Below are 13,958 nucleotides of genomic sequence, written 5' to 3'. Positions count from 1 at the left end.
ATCTAGCACAACAGCTCCCTAATCCCATTTTAAATCACCAAATGCTACCGCACTGTAACATTTACAACAGGGTCAGTAAAAAAAAAAAAAAAACAACAAACCAAAACCATTGTATTTATTAAATACTTGTGCCTGTGTTAAGAGAAAGTAATACAAAAGAATTTTAAAAATGTAACTTTATTTTAATTACTCCTTTAAATACTAATCCCTCTCTAAACCCTCTAGCAACTACCTTAGCTTAAAAAAAACCCAAGACACTTTACAGTTCAAAATATTTGGTTACAAGGGAGCAATAGAAAGCCTTGTCAATACGTGCTTTTTTGATTTTGAAGCATTACTTAAAAGGAATAAAAATAGCGTTGAAAAACCTCATGTAAAAGAGAGGAAAAAAACACTCCTCTGAAAATAAAAAGCTGAATTAAATTTGAGCTGCTCAATTGTGAACACTGAACAGCTTTCCACTCACTCGAGGGCTGTTAACTGCATGTTACCTGCCTTACAGTACAGACTATTTGTTTTTTATCCCTGAGCAACAGACTATTTCCTGGTTGAGTTTAAAAACTCTGTGACGTTCCAATATCAACCCACACATGTGTGTCACTGTCAACGTCAGTGGCAGGAAAACATTAGAAGTCACCCCTTGCTAATGCTTTCCTAACATGGAATTTCCTTGTACCTCGTCCCCCAGCCCACCTCCTCCTTCAGCTGAGAGCATCCTTCCCAAAGCGCTTTTTTTTTTTTTTCTTCTTTTTTCCTCCCTTCTAAAACATATGGCAGGGAGAGAGAGGACTGAAAATGGGCAGTGCCAGCGCTAAGATCGCTGCTTTTTCAGGTGCTCGCGTGTAACTTAACCGAACAACTCCCGCCGCCCTTGCACTCGGGGGAGCGCGGCCGCGGGGGGAAGAGCCCCCCGTGCTCGGGGGCTTCCCCCGTGGTGAGGGCTTCCCCCCCGGGCACTGTCAGCGCCTTCCACCGCCCTTCTCCCGGCACGGAGCAGGAGGGCACGGTTCGGGCAGCCCGTTCCGGGGGTACCGGGGGGAGCAGCACCCAGCTCCGAGACCGTTCAAGGCCGTTCCTGCTCTCCCCGTCTTCCCGGGGGGCACCATATGGTTCATCTCGCACATCGGCGCCTTTCTTTTTCCCTCCACATCAGCTCGGCCCAGAGGGGGAGCTCCGTGAGGAGCGGCAGCCACCCCCTTACCCCGCAGCCCCCTCGGGGCACCGGCATTAGGCATTACCCGGGGATTACGGGGCTAAGTAGGGGAAGACTGGCGTTATATAAGCGGGGGAAGCGTTCCGCCCTCCCGGCGCTCCCACAGCCCGCCCTCCGCCCCAGCCGGGGCGGCCGCACGGCACGGGGGGAGCCCGGCGCCTCCGCCCCCGGCCCGCGGAAAGGGCCAGACGCAGCTAATCCCCCCGCTGGCCGGGCGGGGGAGGGACCGCGGCGTGCCCCCCGCTTGCCCGAGGAGAAGGAGGAGGAGGGAGGCTCTTCCAGGAGGATCCTTGCGAGCGCTGCCGGTGCTCGCGGGGTTGGTTTTTTATCGGCTTCCGACGGGACGAGGCGAGACGGCCGCGCGTCCCCCTCACGCCGCACCGGGGACGGGCCGCGGCTCCGCGGCGCCTCCCGCCCCGCTCCCCGGCCCCGGGCTCCGCCGCCCCCCCGCCGGGAGCACCGTGGAAAACAAAAGCGGCCTTTTAATTTATTGTTCCGGGGGAGGGGGGGGGAAGCCGAAGGGGAGGGGGGGGGGGGGCGGTGTGAAAGGAAATCAAAGAGCGTTTTCTTCCCAGAAACGGCCGTTCTCCCCGGGATCCCTCCGAGTCACCCTGGTGACAACCCCCCCCTTCCAGCCAAAGACGAACAAAAGCCGCGGTGCCCCCGGCCCCGGCGCTCCTCCGGGCCGAGCAACAGGCCGGGAGAGGCGGCGGAGGAGGGACCGGGAGGAGGGACCGGCTATTGACGGGGGAGAGGGGCAGCCCCTGCCTTGGGAGCGGGGCGGGGGGGGGGGACGTGGGACCGAGCCAGCGAGCGCCGTGTTTACCCTGCCACATTGCTCTGAACCCCGATCTTAAACCGCAGCATAAGAAACCAAAACAGTTTGAAGCGTGAGTCAGCACGCGTTTTGTCCACGCGTTCCGTTCCGAGCACAGCACACGGACGGTCCGGCAGCGGCGCCCGCGCTCGGGGCCGTTCCCGCACACGCGCTCCCGCAGCTCGGGGCTCCGCGCCGCGCTCCACGCTCCCGTCAGGAATAACCACCCCGGCGCTCCTCCGGGGCTCGGACCAGCCTTTTGTTCACAATCCTGCCTTGTCGAACGTGCGCTTCAGGTTCCCAAAATAACCAGGCACGCGGCTGCCAACGCAAATACCAGGAATATTTTTTTTTTTTTAAATGATATCGGAGGGACCAGCGCTAGCCCCTCCACGCGTGACACCCTCCTCGGCGGAGTCCCCGGGCGATGACGGGTTTATCCTTCCCTGCCTGTCTGATCCAAGTTTAGCTGGAAATCCCCGGACGATGGCTGAGCCGGCCCGGCCGCACTGACACGAGAACCGGCGGGCTGGCGGCGCCGGGCGCACCGGCGGGTCCCCGCTCCCGCTCGCCCCCGACAGCATCCACCGCCTCTTCCCGCAGCATCCGCCGCCTCTTCCCGCAGCCCAGCGCGTCACCACCCGAGCAACGACACGGAAACCCACGGAGCGTTCCCCGCTGCCGCGCACTGGCTGCCCCGCCGCCGTGCCCGGGACCGCACCGGCACCGCAAAATCACCTTCTTCACCACCATTTTAAAGCCCACGGACTCCCTCCCTCCCTCCTGCCCTCCTCTCCGGCGGTCCGACTTCAGCTCTGACCAGAATGGAGGGCGAAATTCTTCCCCTCAAGTTTCTGTCCCCTTCCCTCCGGCGGCCCCGGCACACGGGACCCGCGGGCAGAGCGAACCCAAGGTGGGCACTTTTCTTGAACCGCCCCTGCAAACTTTCCAGCCTGGCTTGCGACCGTGCCGAGCCCGGCGAGCAACTGTTCCGAGGGTGTTTAAGTCCTTTAAAACCAGCTCCTACTTTCCCAGCCCATATCGATTTCAAATGCTACTTACTGGAATATGTGGCTCCATCCGTGGTGCTTCTACCCGCTGGGAAACCAGCAGCATCTTGGACTGGAGATCAACCGGCTTTTAGATCCACTTTGGCTGTATTGAGCGAACCCAGCGCCGCAGAGGACTCGCAGCCTGTTTTCTCCTTTTAGGTTCCAGACAAGTTCATCCTGGCGTTGCAGTTTGCTAATGATTCACTGTCTGTCTCGATCTGCTCACTACATTTCCATCAACCCACAGCTTCCTCACTTAGAAGGTGGAGTTTGTGGGGTTTAAGTTACTGATAGGCATATCTAAGTGCTGTGTCACTCAAAGAGGAGGAGACACACACACACACTCACACACACAGACCGCACACTCACACACACGAACGGCGCCAGGCTTAAAGGGGAAGTAACACTTTCTTCTCTACAGAAATTGGACACCTCACAGATCCAAGGATTTAATTTTTTTTTTCCTCCCTGCATGAATGCGAAAATTAACCAGCCTGTGGTCAAAATTTTAACACGCAAAAAGCCGCTTAGAATGTTTAGCACCTTCCTTGCAGAGCTTCAAGTTCATTTAGTACAAAGTCAGATAGGTCAGAAAGCTACTGGCAATTAATAGATTTTTTTTCCCCTTTCAAATCAAAGTGCTCAAATCACTGAAAAGAGAGCCCAAAGCATGCAGTGAAAAGGTCCGAGTTATTCTTAGAGAGTGTAGTTTCCTGTCAATTTATGACATATTATATTCAGCACTCAACACAAAAGGGTTAAACTCATCGCACCCAGGTGAACCCAGGTTAGCAAGAAGGAAACAGCAGAGTTCTTTCATTTTCATCTTTTGTGCTATGTACATGTCTTTTTCAAGACACACACAATTCCAAATAGAGAGCTCCCATAAAGCCATGCACTTCTCATATGACTATAAATGTGCTTGCTACAAGCTGCAACCTCTGAATACTAATTTTGATAGATCATCAACTGAAAGCTGAGAACCTATTCAGACCTCCTCTTGGACTGTGCAGAAAGAACTGGGAAGAGCAAGCTGCAGGCAGCTAGGAGAGCACACTGGGTCCACAAATAATTGCTGGTATAATTTCATTTTATTGCCTTGCTAAATCACTACAATTGTCACTCCTATCCTGATAAATTGGAGATGCTAGAAACCCTGTCCCAGTACATTGACTCAATGGATGAGGTGTGGAAGACTTAGTAGCATTTGTAATAAAATGTCTGGTTTCTAAGATCATCCCTGAAACAGTGATATGAGTAAATTATGCCCTGTAAAATTAGGAATAAAGTCATTTGAATACAACCCCTTTACTGTAACCAAATACATAAAAGTGGAGCCAGAATCTGGCCTCGCTTTCCTGAAAGTTTTCCAGACAGAAATCATCTTCAACTTGCAGTAAACTTACAGACCTCCAAAGCCATCTTTGTACCCTGGGCTAATAAATATTTGCAATATCAGTTCATCAACAGAGAAACATTGCTTTTTAGCTTTGCTGAAGCCTCTGGCTTGCCTGTGACAGCTGTAACAATGGGCCTGCTTCCCTGAGCAGTATTTGTGGCATTGCAGTTTGCACTGCTTGGAAACTTACTCATTTGCTTTTCTAGTGCTTTTGCCTTCTACATTATTTAAAATTACTTTGATCTGTTTTGTCAATTGAAAAAGAAACACAAAAATAATAAACTTTTGTGGGTATAAACACCCTGAATTCTACAGCCTCTGAGGGCCAAATCAGAAACCTTCCCCTGAAGATCCAAATGTGTGTGAGGGCTCCCATCTTTGTCCCTGGAGATTTTGGAACTAAAATACATATGTATGGAACACACAAGGATTCATACATTCTGTAGCTGGACCTACTGACAACACCATGATCAGATGATGAACAGTGGGTCCTTGTCAGTTTTTCTATGCAGCACCTCCAGTTATTGTCAAGGAGTTTTGTCATTTATGACTCTTGCCAAACATTTGAAGTTCCTGACGGATGACAATACTTCCTAAGAACTGTCATTTGCTTTGTTCTCTCCATGAAACTAGACCAAAGGCCTTCCCCAGAAGGAAGATGACATGGGTAGGGTGTACAGGAGTCCTGTCTGTGCCTGCTCTGCAGCAGGATGATGCTGCTGCCTTTAGTGGCCGAGGGGATCTGCTTCCCAGGTAGTGGTTTGTGTTCTCCTCTGTGAGGTGGGCTGTGCTCTCAGAGGGAAATCAAACCAAGACACTTCTAGCAGTTATTCCACCGCAGAACTGTGACAACACTGTATTTTCCAAACCTGCTGGCTTTAAGCTGTGAAGGCTCTGGATGTCACTCCAGCAGCTCAGTGCCAAGTGTGCCCGTGCTGCCAAGCCTGGGGCACTGGGCTGAGGTGGTACAGTCAGCCCTGTATGGTATGTGCTGGGATGCTCAAATCAGGTGAAATCAATGGCTTGGGCTAGATGAACCTTCAGTTAGACTAGTCAGTACTGCATTTCTTGTGCTAGATCAGATCAGCGATCCAGCTCATTTGGTATCTTGTCTCTGACCACAGGCAATAGCTGATGTTACAGAAGATAGAAAAGAAACTTTTACTGAACAGTTGCAGGAGAAATTGCAGGCAGTGGTGCAAGCCTCTTAGCAAGTTTCTTTTTAAAGCAAAGCCAATCTGTAATTGGCTGATGCTCAGAACCAGGAAGGCTCATGTCCTTCGGGTACTTCCCCATAGTGCAGTGTAATAAACTGGGGATGGAATTACTAATGCATGCAAAATTTCAATTCATTTCTGAAAGTCACAATACTATCAGCATCAGCAACATTGTGCTGAGTGAAAACAGCATGTCAGGTCATTTCTGAATGTGGTTAATTGCATGTCCTTTTTCATAGAATCAAACCACTCTTTGATGCTGTGGGTTGAGAGACACCTTAAAGCCCATTTATCTCCAATCCCCTGCCATGGGCAGGGACATCTTCCACCAGAGCAGGTTGCTCAGGGCCCCATCCAGCCTCACCATGAACACTTCCAGGGATGGGGCATCCTGTGCCAGGGCCTCAAAACTCTCACAGTAAAGAGATTCTTCCTAATATTTAATCTACATCTACCGTCTTTCAGTTTCTCTCTTTTCAGTCCTATCGATACATGATTTTTTTCCCTACTAGAGGTATATGGAAGATACCTAAAAATAGATAAAATGGATCAATAAACAATTGTAATTTACTCAGTAATGCTTGCTACATTGAGTAATTCTGTAAGTCATGTAGAAAGATATATGTATATGTGTATAATTGGTAATGTATTGATTCAATTTTTTAAAAGAAACATTGCTTTTAGGAAAAGAAGCTTCAAGAAAAAAAAAGCTTTTGATTGTATGCAGTTAACTAAAGGTTCTCAGCGTGGCTTTCACTGGACATGAAAGAAGAACATGTATGATCCACTTTTTATAAGTCCTTCAACTTTCACAAGTCATTATTTACATGAGTTCCCACGGAAGAGTCTATAGGTAAAATCATCAAAGGATGGATGGCCATACTAACATTGGGTACGTGAACTACTTTAGAAAATTATATAAATTAAAATGAATTACAATTTTGTCTTTTATACAGAAAAAATAGACACCAATCTAATTTCTCTGCTTAGGAGTTAAGAGATGACAACTCTATGAGTAAGTTCTTCATATTTTCAGAAAAGTACCTCACATGAAGTGTCTGTCTTCTACCAAAGTATCACTTAAAATCGAGTTGATAACGTCTGCTTAGTGGCCAAATGCTTGTTTCAAATCGATGTCTTTTGAACTTCATTTTTAAACTCAGAAATCAATTATTTGCATAGCTCAGAGATCCACTTAGGCACAGCTAACATTATGTACGAGTCTCTCAGAAATGGAAGGGATTACCCAGGTGCTGAGGGAGGCACACAGATGATCAGGGTGGTGAAGTGCTGACAGGTTGCTCAGAGGGGTTGGTGGATGTCCCATCTCTGGAAACTTTCAAGGTCAGCTGGGACAGGGCTCTGAGCAACCCGATACAGTTGGAAGATGTCCCTGCTCAGTGCAGGGGGTCTGGACCAGATGGCCTCTAAAGGTCCCTTCCAACTCAAACCATTCTGAGATTCTATGAGCTGCTTTTGTAGAAGAGTTACAGACATTTCAATTCTGACCATCTTGCAGCTAGTAAGGTTTTTCATTAAAAGCACAGAAGCTGCTACAAATGAACATAATATCCCATTTAATAGCTCTATTGTCAGCATCAATACATTGAGATGTTTGATAATGAATGGCATTTCTCCAGTTCTGACTTGTGCGTGAAACATCTTCCCTCCTGACTTGTGATGCGTGCTCTTGATGTGGCTGCTGCTGGCTCTGCCCAGCGAGCACAAACCCTGCGCTGGACTGCAGCTCTGAGGCTGCTGCACATTCCACCTGCAGCCTCAGTTACATCTAAGCATAAAAGCTGTCATTTGCTGAGGTGAGAGGTACCTGCAAACACTCAGGCATTGTTTAAAGGAGCCTCTGTCTCTCCCCAGGAGATGCCTTTTCTCCAAGCATTATGTTCAGCATCGTTGTCACATTTATCAACTGCTCCAGCAGCCAAATGGGCACAGAAACAGCTCCCAGCTCATGGGGGAGGGAGGTTTGGATCAAGAGCAAACAGTGACAGGCATCACCTGCCAAATTTCCAGGTTAGCAATAGGTCCAGGCAATAGGACACACTTATTTGACTCCTGTACTCGACTGCAAGTAAGACACCACTCAGAATATGGAATGACACAAACAAGGCTCAGCAATAATTCCAGCCTTGCTTTTCTCACTGCTGGATCACACAGCTCATACACAAGGGCAATGATCAGGGACATACAGACCTGCCTCAATTCCTCTAGAAGTCAACAGAAAGGGAGAATCTGACCCATACCTAATACAAGATATTACAAGTGGCTTTAAATTTTTAAGCATAAGAAAATGCTTCTACATTTACATGATTTTTGCTTTCCTCAGGAAATACACCTTTTTTCCTTAATTTTCCCTTTCGTTTCTAAAGCTGTCCTCCCTTTGCTAAAGCTATTTTTTAAAACATTCTCTATTTCATGACTGTCAAAGTATTCTTTCCATGCCAGATACATGGCAAAGTTACATATTCTTCAACTCAAAACAATTTGCATGAATATTCATAAACTACCTGATGGCAGAATTGGCCCTGAGATTTAAACCCATAAAGCTCACAGAAACAAATGTTACCCTCTTTCCTTTGTCAGAGATCCCTTGGATCATGCTTGGAAATTATATTTTGATGCAGTTGCCAAGAAAAATGCAAAACCAATGCATGAAACATTGTATGTTCTGTTTATTAAAGAAGAGTGTCTGTGATGATACAGATACTCAGCCAGGCTAGGATGCTGCCAATGTCAGTTTGTGATTTACTAGAAATTATTGATTTCAATTCTTGGTTTCCCAGGGCTACTGAGCATATCCTGTCATATAAATATGCATCCGTTTGCTAGAGGCTGCAGATAGAAATTTCTGCTTCTGTAGAAATGTGTGGTGCCTCAACTAGTGTCAGATTTCTTGAATCAAAAAAATAAAGCTTTACTTCCCTTCAGTACAGGAATGAATAAAAGCTATTAAGATACATTTCTATGTCCAATACAATATCAACAAAACCACGGCATCCATCCAGGATTGCACATTTTGTTGTTCAAATAAATACGGCGGCATGGTCCTGAGAAATTGTGCCACCCCCCTCCCTGTCCCCCAAAGGAAAGCACAAGACCAGAAACCTCAGGTAACTCATGTAACTCAAGAAACAGCCTGAACTAAACTACTTTTAGGTAGGCATAACTTACAAATCAGTTACACAACATGCAAGTGGCGGATGATGAGTAGAGTTACTCTTTGTACATCAGGGCCAAGGGTGACAGCTGAACTGCCAGCGCCTGTAAAAGGCAGAAAGGAGAATACCACTGGGAGCCCTTGGGAGCTGCAGCATGTGTGTCCTCTCAGGCTGTCTCCCTCCCAGGACCCTCTTTTCTCCTGCTCCTGGTCACCCAAAGCGTTCCTGCACAGTGGTTTTTTTTTTCATTTAGCTCCACTACTCCTTAAGACTTTCTTCTTGGTCCTTCTGCTGTGTTCACACCTCTAATCCCAGCTACCCACTCTGCTGTCTTCCCTTTCCCAAGGGAAGTACTCCAGGGTGGAGACAAGTCTCTCAGCTACTGCTGGAGCTGCCAGGATGTGCCACAGGGTACAATGGCACTTTTGGAATTTGGTGAAAGACGCTGACAGTTCTGCTGCATGCAGAATTTGGTCCATACCCATCTCAGTGTTCAGAGAAGGGGTTTGGTTTTATATTTTTCTCCAAAAAAATCTCCCTGTTTTACCACCGCTGTTCTCAAGTCAGCTGCATGCCCTAGTGAGTTCTATGTTTACAAAAATACAAAACGTTCAAGGCTGACAGTGGTGGCAGAAATGACAGAATAAACAGGATAGCTTTCTTTTCTTCTTTTCTTCTCACTTGTTCGTGTACAGTGCAGAACAGATTAAGTTTGGGAACAAGAGAACAGGGCACAGCCTCGCAGGACCAGCCAGTGCAACCTCTGCAGCCCAAGATTCTGAGATGGACATGAACCAGTTTTGCTCCCTCTCTGCTTCTGTGGCTGGTGCAGCTGGGACAGGGAAACCACCTCTCTCTCAGACAGGTGGTGGTGATCATTCCTGCTCTGCCTTCCAACTGTACCCGCTGCTGTTCGGAGCAGCATCACCTGCAGTTTACGCATTACCTTGAGGGAAGCTGAGCTTTGCCATGGCAGGACGGAAAAGGTGGGCAGCAGCTTCCAGCCCTGGGGGATGCTGCCTGGCTGATGCCCATTTCCCAGAGACACAACAGCCCCATAGAAGAACAGTGATCACCTTCACTGTTCTTCCACTGATCCTTCACACTGTGAAGGGAGGAGCCCTTCTCATTTGGGGACAGTTTTCAACCGGCTTGGAAACGAACCCCTGAATTCCTTTTGAGCACTCCGGCTCTTCTTAAAGTATCTGAAAACAACTTCTTGCCAGATTATTTTGAGATCATCTTGCTCTTGCAAGAAAGGAGAGAGAAAATGAAGCACTGCAACTTCCCAAGCCACTTCAGCACTAATAGCACTATGATCCCAAATCAATGCAGAGGGGCTGACTGCAACAATAGGTGTTAACCGCTGAGCTGAAGAGGCCATTTAACCTGGCTGGGAAAAGTTATTTCTGCCACAACTATTTGAAAAAAAACATTGGCAATTAAATTAATTCAAGCATATCCTCTCTCTTCATGGGAAAAAACGTGGAAAAAAATCCAGGCAGAGAATGAATGGCACCTAGACTAATGAGAAACTGCTCAAGAGAAAAATAATGGTTTTCTAAAGTATATTCATATTACATTCTGTGGTAGCACCATATGCTAGTTTCCTCGATGCTGGTAATCCTGATGTATTTTTATCTTGGCTAGTACCAAGGAGGGAGCTGTACAAGGCCAAGTTCTTCCCACATATCCATGTTGAGAGCAGTTTACCTTCGCTCTGCGTTGTGAATGTGAACCAAGACAGCCAAGCAACTGCTTCAGAGCACGCCTTTATCTTCTGCCTGTATCTGACCAGCTTTTAAAAATCATCCTACTGCATCTCTTGAGTCTTTCATGAAGCCTCTTTTTCAGTGATAGAGCCTAGAAATATTGGACTTAGAAATCACAAACCTCTAGTGCTTCAATTGAAGGGTCAGATTCACTAATTGGATGCAGCAGGAGACTATAAATTTTTGTTCACGTTCCAGACAGAGGAGAACAACAAAAAGCCATTCTGTGTTAGTGGGGATGTATTAACATATATGTAGGACTTCATTCTTCTCTAAGTTGAACAAATATTCCTTAAGCAGTCCTTAGAAATCACTTCTGAAGGTGGTGGCATTCTTCCATTATTAGACAGGGGAAACCAGCTCTGACTGTACTAGAAGAAAGAACCACCACTGAATTAACATTGTTTAATCAGACGGATTTGAAATATCTATAGCACAAGTGACCCTAACCCCAGCCTGCTGCTGAATTATTGTACAGCAGTCATGCTGCTCTGCTCCAGCTGCACCTCTAGACACTCAAGCACAGATCTCAATACAGTTTCTGGTGCAGTGATTCTGAGGCTTTTGGGGAGTCAGCAGTCCAGGGATGAAAGTGATCACACATTCAAAATTCACATCATTTTGAAGGTTTTTGAAAGATGCTGGCATGAGCATGTATCACAGTTTCCACAGGGGCCATGGGGAAGTGTTTTTGGGGCAGCAGGATTGAAGCCAATGGCAATGAAATGGAGCACAGAGCTTGGAGCAGTTTTCTCAGGTGGAGCTCACCTGATGCAGAGCAGCCTAAAGAAGTGTGGGGCAAGAGACAAGTGCAACTTTGGCTGCAATGCCTAGGAGGAAAGCAAGCCATGGTATGTCCCAGCAAAGCATGGAGAGCCAAACAGCAATTCATCCACAAAAGAAAAGCAAACAAACAAACAAACAAACAAAAAGAGATCTGTAGATCTGTCTCCGTCAGTTGGGGATTTCAGGAGGAAAATCCAAGTGTCCCTGACTGCCTAGTTAGCAATTCATGCTCTGCTCATCAGCACGGTATGTGACTCCCTGTGACCACGCTGCCTTTTGGTAACTTTTAGCCGCTCGGAAGATAGGTGTGGTAGCACTTTGGAGTCACTCTGGAAACCAGGAATACACGTTTGGGAGGCATCTTTTATAATTGGCATGGCTGAGCTGCAGCTCTGCCTCAGGCAGAAGGTAGACTCTGTCTCGCTGGGGGTGGTGAAATGAAATCTCTTAGCACAGAAAGAACACAGAGCAGCTCTGAAGCCTGGAGGAAGGGGCTGGCACCTGGGGTTGCACAGAAACTCCTTGCAAAAGCAACTGGAGGGAATTTTTTTTTCCCCCAAGTGAGGGAACTGTGGGGAGGATGTTGTTGCCGAAGTCGCCAGTGAAGTAGGGAAATTGAAATAATGAGCTACGGGAATCTTTCTGCATTTTGGCAAGATCTGAATCCACAGCTGTTTATAAAAAAGTAATTAGTGGCCTGTCAAGCACTTTGAAGATGTTCTGAGTGCTAGAAAATTGTGATAAACTTATCTTTCTGTGCCTCTGTGTCTTGTGAGCGATTATTCAATCAGTGGCGTTGTTGACTGGAAGACTCAGCCAAACAGTGATTGGGCTTCTAAACTATTCAATTACCTCTAATGAAGAAGGATCAGAGAAACAACCCTTAAACACCTTAGACAGAGCAGCAGTATTAACACACAAAATAACTCTCAGGAGAAACCTCCAGACACTTGCCAAGGTTGGCTTTGGAGCCAACTGTGATACAAATGCATAAAATATTAGCTCCTTAATGGTTGTGAAGTGTTGCTCTTTAAAGGTTACTGTCTTCCTGTCCAGACAAGGCTGCAGTGGAATGATGAATGAAGCGATCCATAAATCTGAGGTTTTCAAGCACCTGCAACTCCCATTGGAGTCAACAGGAATTTTGGATTACTGGGATTTAGCCAGTAAAACCTGATTCTGCATGAGATTAAGAATCCCCAGGGCTATTGGCCTCGTCGGCCACGGTGTTTACCTGATGAAGCCCTTGGAATGACGGCTCCGAAAAATGCTGGTTATTTGGATGCATGTTTGTGATGGGAGACTCGATCTCTAAAGCACAGGGACCAAGTCTGTGCCAGAGAGGCTGCCTGGAAGTGGAAGTGGGAAGAAACCTCTCTGTGGCTGGCAGAGAAGCACAGAGATCCCTGCAAAAAGTGCAAGACAGGATTCTGCTTCTGAGGGAATTTCTCTCTCTTCTCCATTACAAGCCTCACCATATACAAAGAGCTGACTTGTTATTGGAGCTCAAAGGAATGAATGAGCTCAAAAGAATGCGACGAGGGGAAGAGAATGCTACAATTCCACTGGGAAGAGCTGCTTTTTCTTTCTTTTTTTTTTTTCCTTTAACTTTTCCATTCAGTTAATATTTTACTGTGGCCAGTCCCATCGGAATGCCTCTGTCCTGCTGCAGCACGGGACAGTCGGCTGGAAGCATGAACGCTGCACCTGCCTGGAGCTGTCTAGAAGCCTTGTGTGTGTGTGTGTGTGCGTCTGCATTTTTGAAAGTATCTCACGGTTTTGTTTCCTGTGAATGTGCATTCAGCCCTGCACACTCGTGAAATGCTTAGCTGGGCTTGGGAGCGTGTACATGCTCGGGGGGGGATGGGGCAGGGGGAAGAAAGAGGGGCTGTAAGGCAGCTTTGAGAACTGATACCATGCTAGTGTGAAACTTCTTTGTGAAGGGAGCAACACTGCCAGGTTTGGGCTTAAAGATTCTCAAACACTTCCAGCAGCTTTGGAAACTTGAACGTGCCCTAGGCTCAGCTGTGTGCGGGCACAATGCTGCAGGGGAGCCCCCACTTCAAATGGTGCCAAGGGCTCTGGACAGCCTCTGAAATTCCAGGATCAGGCCCTAAAAATAACAACACGTTTGACCCAACACAGCCAGCAGAGCCAGAGGAGATGAGAGGCTGCACAGCGTAGTTCTAAGCCAGCTTTCCTAAACTGCAAACCCATTAAATATTTAGGTGGCCATATGCAAATCATTTAAATTCTGTTTCTCAGAAGCACACCATGGTGTACAGATGTGCTTTGTGCTGAGATCCTCATCCTAAGCTTTCAGCAACTATTTATTTTAAACCAGTAAAGGACTTAATTAATGGCTAATTGCGAGCTACCTTTTTTTTTTTTTTTTTTTAAAGGGTATTTATTTATGAGGGAGGAGGGGGATGGAAGCAGAAATGCAAAGACCCGAGTTTCTGTCAGAGCAAACTCACATAGAAGAAAACACACTTTTGTGACTGTACCAAAGAAAACCCCCAGGAC

At 47.1% G+C, this 13,958-nt stretch overlaps 1 protein-coding gene across 1 annotated transcript in view; it reads right to left on the bottom strand.

Moving 5' to 3' along the window:
• MAMLD1 (mastermind like domain containing 1) overlaps nucleotides 1–3,408 on the bottom strand; it is an 80,077-nt gene extending 76,669 nt beyond the window's left edge. The window contains exon 1 of the mRNA XM_066202334.1: nucleotides 3,093–3,408. Within this exon, the coding sequence (XP_066058431.1) occupies nucleotides 3,093–3,146 (54 nt within the window). The 5' untranslated portion in view covers nucleotides 3,147–3,408. The remainder of the gene's footprint in view (nucleotides 1–3,092) is intronic.
• Nucleotides 3,409–13,958: the final 10,550 nt, after the last annotated feature.

Source organism: Chamaea fasciata, unplaced genomic scaffold (assembly GCF_029207755.1).
Source record: "Chamaea fasciata isolate MVZ Bird 193981 ecotype frontalis unplaced genomic scaffold, bChaFas1.0.hap1 SCAF_22, whole genome shotgun sequence".
Lineage (NCBI taxonomy): Eukaryota > Metazoa > Chordata > Aves > Passeriformes > Sylviidae > Chamaea > Chamaea fasciata.
Note: the sequence above shows the minus strand (reverse complement) of the source record. Positions and strands in the feature narration are given on the sequence as shown.